Source organism: Solea senegalensis, linkage group LG14 (genome assembly GCF_019176455.1).
Source record: "Solea senegalensis isolate Sse05_10M linkage group LG14, IFAPA_SoseM_1, whole genome shotgun sequence".
Lineage (NCBI taxonomy): Eukaryota > Metazoa > Chordata > Actinopteri > Pleuronectiformes > Soleidae > Solea > Solea senegalensis.
The window spans coordinates 7,663,622-7,679,067 of record NC_058034.1 but is presented as its reverse complement, the minus strand read 5'-3'; the positions used below and the strand labels follow the sequence as shown (position 1 = coordinate 7,679,067).

General features: G+C 40.5%; 1 protein-coding gene across 2 annotated transcripts; it reads left to right on the top strand.

Annotated features, from left to right (window-relative positions):
* The first annotated feature begins 451 nt into the window (after window positions 1-451).
* On the top strand, window positions 452-13,924 carry grnb (granulin b). 2 transcript variants are annotated; one of them, XM_044044250.1, is made up of 17 exons: window positions 452-625; window positions 3,002-3,077; window positions 4,105-4,245; window positions 4,811-4,951; window positions 5,362-5,475; window positions 5,819-5,960; window positions 6,067-6,176; window positions 7,336-7,465; window positions 7,575-7,666; window positions 8,084-8,246; window positions 8,650-8,747; window positions 9,119-9,355; window positions 9,710-9,946; window positions 10,498-10,761; window positions 10,849-11,082; window positions 11,679-11,936; window positions 12,342-13,924. In XM_044044250.1, exons 2-17 carry the CDS (start codon window positions 3,075-3,077, stop codon window positions 12,492-12,494), a joined length of 2,517 nt encoding a protein of 838 aa, XP_043900185.1. In that variant the 5' UTR covers window positions 452-625; window positions 3,002-3,074; the 3' UTR covers window positions 12,495-13,924. The 2 variants fall into 2 exon arrangements, with proteins under 2 accessions (XP_043900185.1, XP_043900186.1); XM_044044251.1 differs by lacking the exon at window positions 452-625 and adding an exon at window positions 2,696-2,765.
* The last annotated feature ends 1,522 nt before the right edge of the window (window positions 13,925-15,446 follow it).

Genomic DNA, 15,446 nt, shown 5'->3' with positions numbered 1-15,446 from the left:
GACCAAATTCCCTGTAAATTCCATGCACCTGGTTTCCTCTACTGGTGATGGTTGCCTTGGCTACTAACAATTGTCCTACCAGAGGCAGGTAGACAAAAATGTGTACTTAAATAAGACTATTTTTTTACTTTAGCACAATATTAGGCTCCTCAAGTATCAATAAAAAGTATTTGGTGAAAAAACTACTCAAGTACTGAGTAACTGTGGGGTAATTTATTTTTGGAGTCTGATTTATTTGTCAAATAAGAACATGAATGTAATCAATCAATCCAAGTAATGATCTGCAAATACATGTCTCTTTTCGGCACTACACCGGCTTAAATTACAACTTCTATCGCGAGATTTGAATTCCGGGGTTTGTTGAGTTCTCACGCCGCAGTGTACTGTCTCTTTAACAAAACGCACCGCGCACGCACGCACACACGCACGCACGCTCCTGCATGGTCACGTGACATCGCATGTCATGTGATTGTCGTGGAGTCAACAGTTACACTATTCGTCTTTCTCTTTTCGGAAGTGACTTTAAAGACAGGCGCCGCTATTCCTGTGTGTAGATGGACTGGAGGCGGATGCGGAAGCGGATGAAACGGACTGAATTGGAGAGAGAAGTTGAAGAAGCTACACGGTTTTGTTTTGTTTTAATCTTATTTTGTTTGTTTGTTTGTTTGTTTGTTTGTTTGTTTGTTTCCGCCGTATCTGAGTGTTTTTGGCGGTTGGCATAAACTGGTGTGTGACTGGGTCGAGGGGGATGAAGATGAGGATGAAATGGAGTGTGGCGGCTGGACACCAGTATCTAGTAGAACGAGGACAGGGTCAAAACAAACGGGAGGAAATAAATCAAGGCAATAAAAGAGGGTGGAGAGAAGACCGTTCAGATGAGGAGCGACGATTTAACCTTCTAAAAGTAGCAAGGGAAGAATTCAAACTGATTCAAACATTTTAAAAGAAAGATGAGCACATCAATTTAAGCCCAATTAAATTAAAAAAGAAGGTATGGGAAGTGGAAATGGCTAAAATCCTGAGAGATGGAAACTTGTTAGTAATCTGTAAAACGGAAGAGCAAAAAAATAAAGAATAACATATCGAAAATATTTGCAAAGAAGGGGGTTGTGAAATCGGAAATGTAAAAGCAACAAACAACATAAGCTGTGCAGAAGCAGCTAAAAGAGTACTGGGACATAAAATAAGGAATGTAAACGACAGAATGAATCAATCCCAGGCATCAGGGATAGGCCAAGCTGAGAAGAAAGACAAAGAAGAAGCTCTTAATATAGATAAAATGATATTATTCATTGCCTGTCATTAATTGCACTGATCAAGCCAAGCACAAAACGGAGAAAATGAAAAATAATCGTGAAGGGAGCCGATAAGTTTTGGGGGATAAAAAACATGTGCTGGGAAGACATCAATAAAAAACTGGAAATGGAAGAGAAACTTGGAAACCTAGGGGACAGAACTACAAACTGATTGTCATACAATGGAATGCCAGGAGTTTAATTGCTAATGGACAGGAATTTAAACGATTCATTGACAAGTATTCGGATAAGCCAGATATTATTTGCATACAAGTGACATGGTTAAAACCTCAATTAGAATTAATAATCAGAGGTTATGAGGGTATCCGTAGATACAGAGGCGGAGGCAGTGGAGGGGGATGCGAAATATTTGTAAAACAAGCAATACAATATAGCATATTAGCTAAAGGAAGGGAGTTGAAATATATATTGAAGTATGGACAAGAACAGGACACATAAGAGTGGTACATTTTTACAATCCATGTAAGAAACTTTCAGTAGAAGCAATGGACGAATTTAATGCATACATTGAGGGGAAAATTATATGTTGTGGAGATTTTAATGCGCATAGTACACTGTGGGGTAGTAAAAATGATGATAATGGGATAGTGATTGAAGAGATAATGGATGGGAAAAACCTGGTATGAAGGAAGAAGCACAAGAATGAATATCAGATCAGGCAAGTCTGTGTGTAAAACTAATGTAGAGGCAGCAAATCATACAATTAAAAAGAAGGAAGGAAAGAATAAAATGAGAATTGTACCTTGGTGGTCAGAGGAATGTGATAAAGTTATTAAAGATAGAAATAAGGCTTTCAAAAAGTAAAAAAAAAACCATAACTTTCAAAATCTTATTGATTATAAAAGGACACAAGCAACTGTGAGAAGAACCATAAAAAAATGCAAAGAAAGAACATTGGAGATTATTTTGTAACTCAATTTGAAGGGAAACAAGAATCGATCACATCTGGAAAATGATAAAAAGAATGAATGGGAGTATAAGTCAGAATACGGATATCCAGTTTTAACTGAAGGGGAAATAACAGCAACTACGAATGAAGAGCAAGCAGAAATGTTAGCAAAGACCTTTGTTAAAGTACACAGCTCAGACAATATACAAGGGAAAAGAGGGAGACAATATACAATAGCAGAAAATACAACAGGAAGAAAACAATGACAGGATTAAACAGATCTCTTAGGAAAACCAAGATCCAGTCAGCACCAGGTAAAATCATATATCTATCTATCTATATATATATATATATATATATATATATTGGTTTATTTATTTTTTCACTTTTAAGTAATAGTCCAGTTGTATTAACATTTCCATCCACACTCCATACCAGATGGTGGCGGTAATGCACCAAATCGTTGTTTGCCAGCCGCCATTAAACCTCAGAAAAGAAGAAGCAGGTGTATGTGTGTGTGTATTTGTTATAGTTTGGACTGAAAGCAGCGAAACTACCGGGTGAGAAAATGGTTTTACACAGAAAAACAAACCGGAAAGTCATTCAAACAGGGTGGCTTTATTGTTAGCCAGCGCTCTTGCTAAGCTAACTTACCTTATTCCTTTTCGTTGAGCTGCGCTTTTATCTTGTGACAGATTTGCGTGTAATTCTGTGCACTGTTTTCACCTATTGTTGTATTGTTCTCTGATAGTGTTGTGGTGACTAATGCATTTGTTTGTTTGTTTGTTTGTTTTAGGCTGTGAAAGGAGCATGCAGCACAACGCTCTTTAGTAATAAACAAGTGAACTCTCCTCAAGACATCTGATAAAATGGTAACGTTTAATATGAAGCACATATATCGAACTTAGTTACAATGCTTCTGTTCACTTCACAGTAAATATTATATGTGTGTGTGTGTATGGATTAGATTAGATTAGACTTTATTGATCCCACACTGGGGAAATTCACATGTTGCAGCAGTTAAAGGACAGAGAATAAAATAGAACAACATAGAATGAATTTTAGAGCTGGAACGATTAATCGACGAATTGACTATTAGTCAATTACTAAATTAATCGACAACTATTTTGATAATCGGTTTGAAGCTTTTTTCATGAATAAAACAAGATTTCCGATTGTTTAAGCTTCTTAAATATGAATATTTTCTTCATTTCTTTCCTCTGGATAACAAAGAAATCATTAAAAGTTAATCATTTTGGTGTGTGGACAAAACAAGACATTTGAAAACATGCTTGGGCCAATAACCGATACCAGCGCTGATACACGTTTTTCCCTGCGCCCAACTGCAGAAGTCATTTAGTCTTTTAATATATATGTATGTATGTATGTATATATATATATATATATATATATATATATATATATATATATATATATATATATATATATATGTGTGTGTGTGTGTGTGTATATATATATATATATGTGAGTGTGTGTGTGTGTGTAATGATTGACTGAAAATTGAACAGAAAATTGGAACTGTTCGCATGTGTTAGCACAAAAAATAGCGAAAACGTTGATATTAATCTATAGAAAGCTAGGTGAATGAAAACTCAATTCACAGGATTGTACTTTCTAAACAACAATGCCAGCATTGGTCTGCAGCACTGAACACACATACAGGGGGTTATGAACTTTACAACAAGTGTCTGTGTTTGTTTTGCACATGTTATCTAATGATTTAATGATTTCTCAAGTTACAACACACAAAAGCACACAAACCAAGGAAGATAAGATTCCTTTTTTGACCATACTTGACAAAATGTCTTTGTATGTCGTCAGATTACATTTCATCATGCTACATTACTCAAAGCCTTCTCGCCTCCCTGTTGTGCTTAGGTGCTTCAGATGGGGATCTTGGTCTTGGCTCTGCTGGGCCTGAGCACAGCATTGGTCTGTCCTGATGGAGGCATGTGTGAGGACAAAAACACCTGTTGCAAGAACACTGAGGGAGGATATGGATGCTGTCCTCTACCACATGTGAGTTGGTGTCTGGATGAGGATTTATTACTTTTAGCTGTGTGTAGTGCACATCTGTGCTGCTGACACGTTTGTTCTGGAAGTCATTTGCCATCAGAAATTCTTTAGAAAGCAGACGCACTACTGAGGTCAAGTAACTGCAGTTTATCAAGTCCTACAGTCAAAGCAAAAATAAAATGTACTCCTTTTTATCAGAAGTAGCAGCAGACTTTAGTCATTAGGTCAATACATGCATTAAGGCTTTTTAGAAACTTTTAAAGGTTAGATTAGATTACACATTATTGATTCCCTCACTGGGAAATTGCATTTGTTACAGAAGCAAAGGGTCAGAGGTAGGGACGGCACAAAACTGTTTTTTTGTCTCCAATGCCAATACCAATACTGATATCACAACCCCGATATTGATATGAGTCTGATTTTCCACCTTTTAAACTATGAAACTAGTGACTAATTAAAATATTAAAGAAATATCTGTCATGTGGAAAGGATTTGATCTTGTTTTTTATTCTTTTTTACTATCTTTAATTTGAAAAGCTGATCATTTCCTGTTGGATTCCATCTGTAGGCTGAGTGTTGTTCAGACCACCTCCACTGCTGCTATGAAGGGACCCTGTGTGATCTGGTCCATGAGAAATGTGTTAATAAGACAGTTTCACTGCCCTGGATGCGCCGGATTCCTCCCAGACAGGCTTTGCCAGTCCATCAGGTAATTCTAGTGCTGTTCACTGGGTAATATTTGTCTTTTTCAGTAACTTTCATGGATAATTTAATGGAAATTTTGTTTGTTCAACCAAATAAACTACTTGTAAATATTAAAACGTCTCTTTTAAGAGATGCCCGGTCTAAACGACAGTGCAAAATTGTTTCTAAATTTTAGTCAATTGGGTACAGTTGGAAAATGACTAACGAGAGTTTTTCATTTTGCTGTAGATTGACTAATCATCCACATTTTCACAAGTATGTGGTTTAGCAGTACAGCAGTACATTTTTTTTCATATTCCATGTTAGTAGCTGTTTCCACTACTAAATGCATTTGTAACTGTACCATTGTCAGGTCTGTTTGGTTTTGATTATGTGTCATTGATATTTATGGGCCTTGGTGTGTGATTGCTCCAGCTCAGTGCAAAGGTAAAGGTGGTCGTTTGTCCCGGCGAGGAGGCTTCGTGTCCAGATAACACCACTTGCTGTTCGCTTCCTGGTGAAGGTTGGGGCTGCTGTCCATTACCCAAGGTGATACATACACACACACACATCCAAATACAAAGTCAGTGTCACTAAAAAAACACTGGCCACTGCTAAACACTTAACACAGTGAAGCATATGTCCACTGGTCTGCTTCTAACACTGCTCGTGTGTCTCCTCTACAAAACACATGTTGAAGTTCGATGAATTTAGAGTCCAGTTCCTTGGTAATTTCACATTTGTTTATATGTGTGTCACTTGTTTATTTCACACAATAATAGTTCTGTTTTTATTTCAAAATCAGACCATTAAATTTGCCACAACATCTTCAGGAATCTGTGTCCTTGACTGAGAAATTCCCCCACTGTTAATGTTCTTTTGCTCTGTGCAGGCAGTATGCTGTGAGGATAAGCGCCACTGTTGTCCTGAGGGAACAACGTGTGACATCACTCAGGGAATGTGTGTTTCTGCTTCACGAGAGTCCTTCCCCATGCTGGAAAACCTGCCTGCCACACTGAAGGAGACTATTCCAGGTGGGAAAAAAATCATGTTTTTCCTCTATAAGCACACACTGGTGATGCTGCACTAATAACGAGCAAATGATATACATATTTCTCAGTTTTTTTTGTGCTTGCGCAGCTCAGAATGTCGGTTCAGTGACGTGTCCTGGCGGGAAAAGCAGCTGTCCAGACAGTTACACCTGTTGCCTGTTAACCAGTGGAGACTATGGCTGCTGCCCTTACCCAGAGGTAATCTTGTCTCTGGTGATGCAGGAGCATGAGAGATTCAAGCTATGACTCAGTTTTGATTAATGTCTGATGGTTTGTGCTCAGCAAACAGGGAAACCGCACCTTGCAGGACGGTGCAACCGCCACTTTCTCACATTTTTGCGTCAGTTTGATCATTTGATTACCTTTAATATGCCTTACAAAGAGCATATGGTTTTTGTCAAACAAATGGTATACAGAATGTCTCCATGAACTGACAGTAGTGCATTTTGATTTACAAAAAGAACCTACTCAGGCCGAATCTAGTTCTTTAAGGAAACTAAATCCATTTAAATGTTGCTGGTTTGTGTCACCAAGTCGATTGTTGTCAGTGCTTTGAATCCAAGTCTGTCAGCAAACACTTCATCAATAACATAAATTAGTGTAATAGTGACTCTTGGTTGATAGAGTATGTGACGGAGAATCAATTTACAAATGAATGTGATTGTAAGTGTAATACTCGGGCCACAAAAAAAACAAATTAGATCTGAAGCATGTAAACGGACTCAAAAGCACAAATCCAACAGCTCTCTAGAGGGTGTTTGTGTGCAGTGTGACAAATACACATATTTTTATGGTTCTGGGAATCACTGAATGTCGATCTAACAGGATTTAAAGCAACAGTAACTTTGTGTGTGTGTTTTTTTTTTTATCTTATTCATGGTGCATTTGTCGTTTCTGGAGCAGAAAATGTTCTTGAAACGTTACAGTTATGGTTATCAGGTAAAGGTGGCTACAGAAAGATACCACATGTAATTCACTTCGCAGGCTATGCATGGGAAGGGATTGCCTTCTTAACCCTGGCATTGATTATCTTTAATACTGAACATGAAATGAACACTTTACAAAATAATACTCACAAGATTATATCATGTAAAAATGATAAATGATAAGAATACCTGATTTGCTCACTTGGCAAAAGTGATGTATATCAATCAGTAGTGTATTTTTTCATAGTTGAACTCATTTGTGTGAGATTTACAACAAAACCCAGCGTAACTCTTACAAATGATCTCACATTTTATTCAAACATAAATCAATCTGACCATGCGCCACCTGATTAAAAAGCAGGAAATAAACAAGTGGAGCAGTGATGTGCAGATACAGTATACTAACTGAATGCTTGAATGCTAATCTGCAGGCCATGTGCTGCAGCGACCATCTCCACTGTTGCCCCAGCCACACAGTGTGCGAACTGGACCATGGCATCTGCAGGTCTGCTCAGTCGAGCGTGCCGCTGTTGAAGAAGATCCCCGCTGTCCCCAATGACGGTAAGCAGCTGTTGCTACTTGATCTCTTCATGTACATTTGAGCATTTCAGGAATAATAAAAGCTACTTCAAAAAAGAAGATAATAAACTGTTGTTTGCTTTCCTGTCAGTCGTGTGTCCAGACAAGGCAGCGTCATGTCCTGATCAGACTACATGCTGCCAGATGACCAATGGCTCGTATGGATGCTGTCCAATGCCTAATGTGAGTAAGGGACACTTTGAGGTCTCTGAAATCTAGTACTTAGGTCAGGTCAGGAATGACATGTTGTTTTTGAGTGGATGAAACTCCCGCTGTCATTGACAAACATGGTTGTATTTTGTGTTAGATGTTTGTAATCTTGTTAGAAGGGTTGCCAGCTTGTGGTTATTTACTGCGTGGCTGTATCAGGTTTGTCTGACCTATTTAATAAAGTTTTCTAGTTTGTTTTTGGTGTGATCTGATGGAAAGAAAGGGAACGTTCAATGATTCAGTTCAGAATCATCGTCATATTTTTTATTTTTGACAGTTAACAGTTGTGATGTACCTGTTAATTTATAGTAGATCTCATTATGTTGGTCATTTTAAAAATCTATAGATTCTGAATTCCCTCTGAACGTACGTTTTCCTGTCCTTGTCCAGGCCGTCTGTTGTTCGGATCAGATACACTGCTGTCCTGAGGGCACAGAGTGCGACCTGTACCACAGCACCTGTGTGATGACTGAGAGAGACACCACTGTGGCCTCTGAGGTCCCTGCTGCTGCTGCTGCTGCTGTGACGGAGCTGGTGATGGCACAGAACAAAGGTGGGAGTGGAGCATTTAAGCTGTTCAGATGCTGAAGTGTACGAGGGCCCAAGTTTCACCCCAGACTCATCTCAGAATAAGCGGTTAAGGGTCACAATGGGGGTTTACAGTGGGATAATGGTGGAGAAAGCTATGTGAAGAGATGTCCCATCCACGTTGAAAACATAGACTGCATGCACTTTGTTCTCTATCTTGTGAAGACATAGAGAAATCCTGCACTTGCACATTGGCGATATTATTGGTAGTGTGGACCATGTATCGTATTGTGATGTACCCTGTGATTCTTGACCTGCTCTGTAACCCAGCCAAAAAAAATAATAATAAAGATACATGGCTTTTTTTTTTATTTGCATTACTGCAGTTTATACAGAGGCTGGTAATGTTTGTGTTTCTCTTCTCTCAGTCGGCTCTGTTCCCTGCAATGACTCTGTGGCCTGTGCTGACGGAAACACTTGCTGTAAAAGGGCGGATGGAGAATGGGCCTGTTGTCCTTTATCTCAGGTACCGGCGTTCTGCTTTGTATGAGTCAGACGGACATGTAGGCTGTAATTTTACATTAATGCACAGTTGCTTAACCCTAATTTTGTCCTTAAGCTGTCGCTGACAGAAGGACGGAAAGTCCTTCTCTCACTTGAAAGACTGTCTGTTTTATTTATTTAATTTAATTTGTGAAAGCAAAGAAATGTAACTGGACCCTGAATTGTCCCTGAGGGCTGTGACAGCAGTGTGTGTGTATGTGACAAAGTGCTGCACATAGACGTGAGAAATGGCAGAACTAAAGGGTTAAGCACTTTGTGGCGTCTTCAAGAATATAAAATGGCAGTGACTTGATAGACTGACACCATTTACCATTTTTGCCTCCCCCTCCACAGGCCGTGTGTTGCGAGGACCACGAGCATTGCTGTCCCCACGGCACCATTTGTAACCTGGCAGCCTCCACGTGCGACGACCCGGCGTGGAACAGCGCCGTGACGCCGTGGCTTCATAACGTGCCCGCCTTCCCTTTACCGTCTGACAACAACAAGTGTGACCCGTCCAAATCGTGCCCTGGAGACGCCACGTGCTGCAGGACGACAAGTGGGGACTGGGCCTGTTGTCCTCTGCCTGAGGTGATAAGATAATACTGCTTTTCATAGTAAATGGAACAAAATGTGCATGGAATCAGAAGGGGTGACAAATAATTCTGTATTTTCTTATCAATATGTATCTGTTTTGGTTTTGTTTTGTTTTTCTAAAAGCTCAAGTAGAAGGAAATACAACCAGTATGCACAGCATGACTGATAGATTGAAAGAACAATTTCTTTTCCTGGTTTTCTGGAATGTGGAATGTGTCATTTGGATCAAAAAAAGTTACTTCAATTTTTCCTCTGAGTTGTTATTAAACCAAATCAAATCACAAAGTGCCCAGAAAAAGCCAGTAAACCCACAGTCGCATCATGGATTATTTTGTGCACCTTTTTCAGGCCGTGTGCTGTGACGACCACATCCACTGCTGCCCTCACGGCACCGTCTGCAACCTGGAGGCTGAGACCTGTGACGACGTGTCGGGCTCTTTACCGTCCCGTCCCTGGGCGGAGAAGGTGTCCGCTCTGACCCCGGGGGTCCGGAGTGAGAAATGCGACGAGCAAACCATGTGTCCGGGAGGCACCACCTGCTGTAAGAGAAACTCTGGAGAGTGGGCCTGCTGCCCTTTACCTCAGGTTAGTGTCTTCCTCCTCCATGTTGAGCTAGTGTTTACCTAGTTTTTAAGCACAGAGGCTTTGTTATACACAGAAAATTGACTTCTACAGGCAAACACTAGTGGTATTTATCACATTTTCCAAAGGAATCTTTGCTATGTTAGGCTTCTTTCAGCCCTTCCCAAAGTCTTAAGATCTGTGTTTTTGTTTCATTCTCTCTCCATGTGATTTCACACTGCCTCTATAATATTTATGTCTGAAGACCAGTCCTTGACTTACTTACTTACTGTTTCATCAGCTGTTTTTCCTCTCCAACTCATGGTGGTCTAAACTAACAATTAGCACAGTAATATCTAAAAGTCAGATTAATGTGATCTATATTTGTTTTTTACTTTATTCAAGTATTGTTAATTTATCTGTTTTATGTGTCGAAGAAGATGTAGGAAAACTTAAAACTGGAGAACAGGAAGTAACAGCACAGCATCTCTTGCATCTGTCGAACAGAAAATCTGTTGTTTTGTCTGTTGTTTTCAGTCGGTATAAAACAATCTATTCAACCCTCTTCTCTGCAGGCCGTGTGCTGTAACGACCACGAGCACTGCTGCCCCAAAAGCTTCAAGTGTAACGTGGCGAAGCAGACGTGTGACAGGCCCGGGGGCGTGAGTCTGCCCTGGCTGCAGAAGATACCGACCCTGCAGAGTAACCCCGTCCGGGCCGTTTCCAGCTCAGCTCGGCTTTCCAAGAACATGTGTGATTCCTCCACCAGCTGCCCCCGCGATACGACCTGCTGCTTCATGGACGGGACCCAGAAGTGGGGCTGCTGCCCTCTGCCAAACGTAAAAGCGCGCGATGATTTCACAAACGCACACCGATAGAAAAACTGATCGGGATCACGTCACGACTCATCTCTGCTGTCCCTACAGGCCGTCTGCTGCAACAACGGAAACCACTGCTGCCCCTTTGGTCACACCTGTGAAGCTCACCGGTCGTCCTGCTCCAGAGGTCCGCGCGTTATTCCCTGGTTCACCAAACTCGCCGCGGTCACTGAGCCCAGCGTCGTGACCGATGTCAAGTGTGATGACAAAAGCAGCTGCGCTTCAGGGACGACCTGCTGTAAACTGCCGACCGGAGAGTGGGGCTGCTGCCCTCTGGTCAAGGTGCGTATGCCCATCGCTGACTTCATATTTCTATGTTGGCCTGGTAATTTGATGCAAGATCAAAATGAAGGATTTTGTCTTATTTAGATAGTCAGATTCTTTTGAAGATAATGTTTGTATTTTGTCTTATTTCTCACTGGGATAGTATCAAAACTTAAAAAATATCATCATCATCATGTTATTGGAATAAATAAAGTATAAAATGGGCTTGAATCTCACACAAGTTAATTCTTTCTTGTTCATCAAGATCCTCATTGTAACTGATCTTTGATTCTGGGTTGAAGTGTCAAGTAAATCATATTTTAATGAGAATGAAATGGGTTATTAGAATTGAGTGGAAACATGGAACTTTATTCTCCTCTTTTAATGTATTCATTCTTTTTATTGAAACATTTGATCTGCACCATTTGCGCCATCTCGAAGAATTTTTAATTAAGTATGCACTTTTTAAAGCACTTTTGAACACGTTGTTCATTACTTTATGTACCATTGTATGTGCTGATATCAGCTCATAGGTTCTTCCTCTCCTCTCCTCTCCTCTCTCTCCTCTCCTCTCCTCTCCTCTCCTCTCCTCTCCTCTCCTCTCCTCTCTCCAGGCAGTCTGTTGTGCGGACCACGAGCACTGTTGTCCTCAGGGATACACCTGCAACATGCAGACGGGAACATGCGAGAAGAAAAACTACGGCGGGTTAACGCACGCCACACCTCAGGTCCGAGTGGGGCGGCCCGAGCCGGCAGCCTCGGAGGACGAGGCGGGCGTACCGTGTGACGGCACGGGAGAATTTCACTGCTCCAAGCGCGACACGTGCTGTAAGGCGTCTGCCTCAGAGTGGGCCTGCTGCCCCTCACCAAAGGTACATCCACACACGCACGCACAGTCTTTTAAACCTCATTCAATGCTTCATGAAATATACAGTACATAGTGTAATGTGGCAGTCGCAGCCCATACGTTCCTTCTTTATGATTTCTTGATGATGGAACATCGTGTTGTGTCCGTCCTCTCTCGTCTCCAACATCTCTAACATCTCCAAAATGTTTACCTTTTAACTTATTTTAAAGAACTTGTACAGATTTAGCACTTTCCTACGGTGGAAAGCTGTAGTGTTGTCCCTCTGAAAAAAAAGTAAATTTGTGAGAGAAAAACGTTTCCACTTAACTCATCACTGACTCCACAAACTCTTATCCCCGGCAACAAACCACTTAAGGGGTAAATAGAAAAAAAGCGAAGCATAACGTGTGTGTTTTTGTCTCTTTGTCAGGCCGTCTGCTGCTCCGACTCAAAGCACTGCTGCCCCGCAGGATACACCTGTGACCTGAAGGGTGGAGGTTGCACCGTGAAGAACACGCAATCGCTGACCTGGGACACGTTCTTTGGGGACAGAAAGAGAGACTTTCTCCCTCGTGGACTTTAATCCCATTAAGACGCCCAATGACCTTCAGACTCCAGAATCCCATAACATCTACAGCTCCTGAGGGCATGTTCCTGTTCTGAGGTAAATTCTGTTGGGTCGCGGGCGTCGTGGAAACATTTGGTTGCCGTTACATACTTTTCACTTTTCATTCTGGACAAAAAGCTCATGCTCAATGATTAGAAACTATCTAAAGATTACAGGGAGGTGAAAGACAAATGACGTGCACTATTTTGCAATGTTTCTGTTCAACTTAAATGTGATATTATTCAACATTTATGCATCTACAAACCCATGAAAAGACTACATCGCAAATTTCTTATTGGTGTGACATGTAATATTAATAGTAATTGTGTTTTTACGTATGATTTAAGTTCTGCTTTATCCTCTTAACATACAAACACGCCCTGATGTCAGGACGATATTTAAGCACAAAACCAAGAAATCTCTTTACTAATGGAGGGAAAAGCCCCACACACTCTTTAGCAGCACTTTGATGGATACCTTATTTCTTACCTTATTAAACAAGTTCAAAAAATGACATTTGCTGTTTTCTTTAGCTACAAGGATGTGGTTATGCATGTCACGTGTCTTTTCATGGTGATCTGTGAAGGAAAGAATATTAGAGTAGCACCAGAACAGAAGCACTGACAAGCGCTATTCCACACTCTTCAGTTTTTATTGAAAACAAACGATTTGCCCTGTGCTGTTCCATTTCTCTAAGAGACCTGAATGTATTTTCTGCCTTACTTTGGGCACAATGAGCTACAAATTACTGCATTTTATTTAATAGAAGTGTTTTGTTGTTGTTGTTGTTGTTTTCTTGTGCCCACTGGTTGAGGAAGCACACCAGCATTTCTCCGTTTATTTGCCTCAAGGTGTGAACTAGTATAATTCTACATATAGGTGCAAGTTAAGTCGTGCAACTGTGACTTTGACTTTTTTTTAAGGCACAGGAATTTAGAGAAACTGTGCATTATCAAGTTGATATAAACCCAATTGCACAATATTTAAATTGTAATAAATGGTTTCCTACAGTTTATTACAATCATGTAGTTTTTGGTAAAAAAAAAACAATGGCAGATCATACAAGTGTGTGCCTTTTATTGTTTGATTCTAAAGGTTGCGAGGAGAACAATGTGCTTTTCTCTCTTGTGTGTGTTTTTTTTTTTTTTGTGGCGTGAAAACATAATCATGGTCCACAAAAAGTTAAAAAAACGGATTCCGAGACGATGCTTTCCCCCTGGTTCACAACATACACAAGCATGAATTCCTACCAGTGACGGAAAATTCCATTTAAGCCCTTTTCCTCCTTCCTCACTTTGAGAGATTGATGTTGATTTATCTTTTACATATGTTGTAATGATCTGACTGTCCAGAATCTAGATGACAAAATAAAGCGTGTTCAGAGGAATAAACTCATCAAGCAGTGACTGCTGTGTCGCTTTTTTCCCCCCTTTGCTTTAAACTTTAGCCACATTTATTAGTGCACATAACTCTTTTCTTCCAAGGTTGTTGGAGAACCGGTGTCTAGTTTGTCTATTGTTGGCTACTGCAAAACACATAGTGGTCCAAAATGGTGGCTTCTGTGGAGCTGAACAGGTTCCTGATAGAAACTTAGTATATACACTTACATTCAAGTGATTGTACACTTATAATAAAGTTTTCTTTTTGAATGAAATGCTGGCACTGGCCCTTTAAGCTACATGCAATAGCTTTAGGGGCGTGGTTTCTTACTTGTAGACACTTCCTTCGTTTTCTTCATGTTTTAAGAGTTGATTATGTTATGTGTGTGTGGAGATTCAATATGGTAATTAAAGTTGTCGAGGTCGTCTTTGAAGTTTAATCAGTCAACACGACGGGCCCACACACTTCCTCTGACCTTTACCCCGCGTATCCTCTTACTCTCACCCCCGCCTTCGTCGTCCTCGTCATCAGAAAATTGTTATGACGACCAGAGTAAACAGGACAGCTGGAGAGAGAAGGGGATTGAGGGTGTGTGTGTGTGTGTGTGTGTGTGTCCCACTTCACTTTCCTGTCAGCTTGGGCAACAGTGCCAACCTGATAGCTGAGCTTTATAACATCATCTGCCCTCTAGTGGCTAAAAAAAACCCCACACACATTGGAGGCTCTTCTGCTTGAGTGGAAAACAAAGGGAAGCAAATGGCGTTCAAGCTCAAAAATTAGGTCACACAGAGGCCTCTGCTGTGTGTGTGTGTGTGTGTGTTGTTCAAAAACTGGCTGTTTTTGAACGTAAATGAGGAACTAATTTTAATCATCATTGAATGTCCTATTTTAAAAGAGTTGATAAATAAAATAATAATTATGTGAATTGATATTTATTTTGTAGGTTCAGTTTTTCCTCCATGTCATTATAAAGCTTGAATCATTAAAAAAAACTGACCCATGATGCGGTACCATTGTCTCCCGACAATAATACTTTGAATACACCAAGATGTAATTATTTTGGTGTATTCTATGAATTATTGTGGGGAGACAATCTATTTCACCCATGAAATGAAGACGACATCATGTTACACATTTATAAACAAACTATAGTTTGTTGCGTTTATGACATTTTTGGAGTACCTGAAGAAAACTGCTGTTTTTACCTGTTAACAAATGGAAACAACACTGGCACGTATCGGTCTACCTCTCTGTTTCCGCCTTGGGGGGCGCTATAGAGCCCTTGAGCAACACACGGTCCGGCACTACGCCAGTATCGCATTTTCGCCAGACCTGACCTCCGTGCAAAGTTTCAAGTGTTTTCATGCATGTTAACCCCCTCAAAAATGACGGCAAACCCACAAAATAATAATAATAATAGTAGGCATTCTGCCCCCTAACATTCGTGCTCGGGCCCTAATAATAAAAGAACTACAGGGAGCCACTGCAGAGGGGTCACAGAGCTCTAGAGCCACAGGTTGCCTTAAACTGTTCCAGGTCAAAACTAAG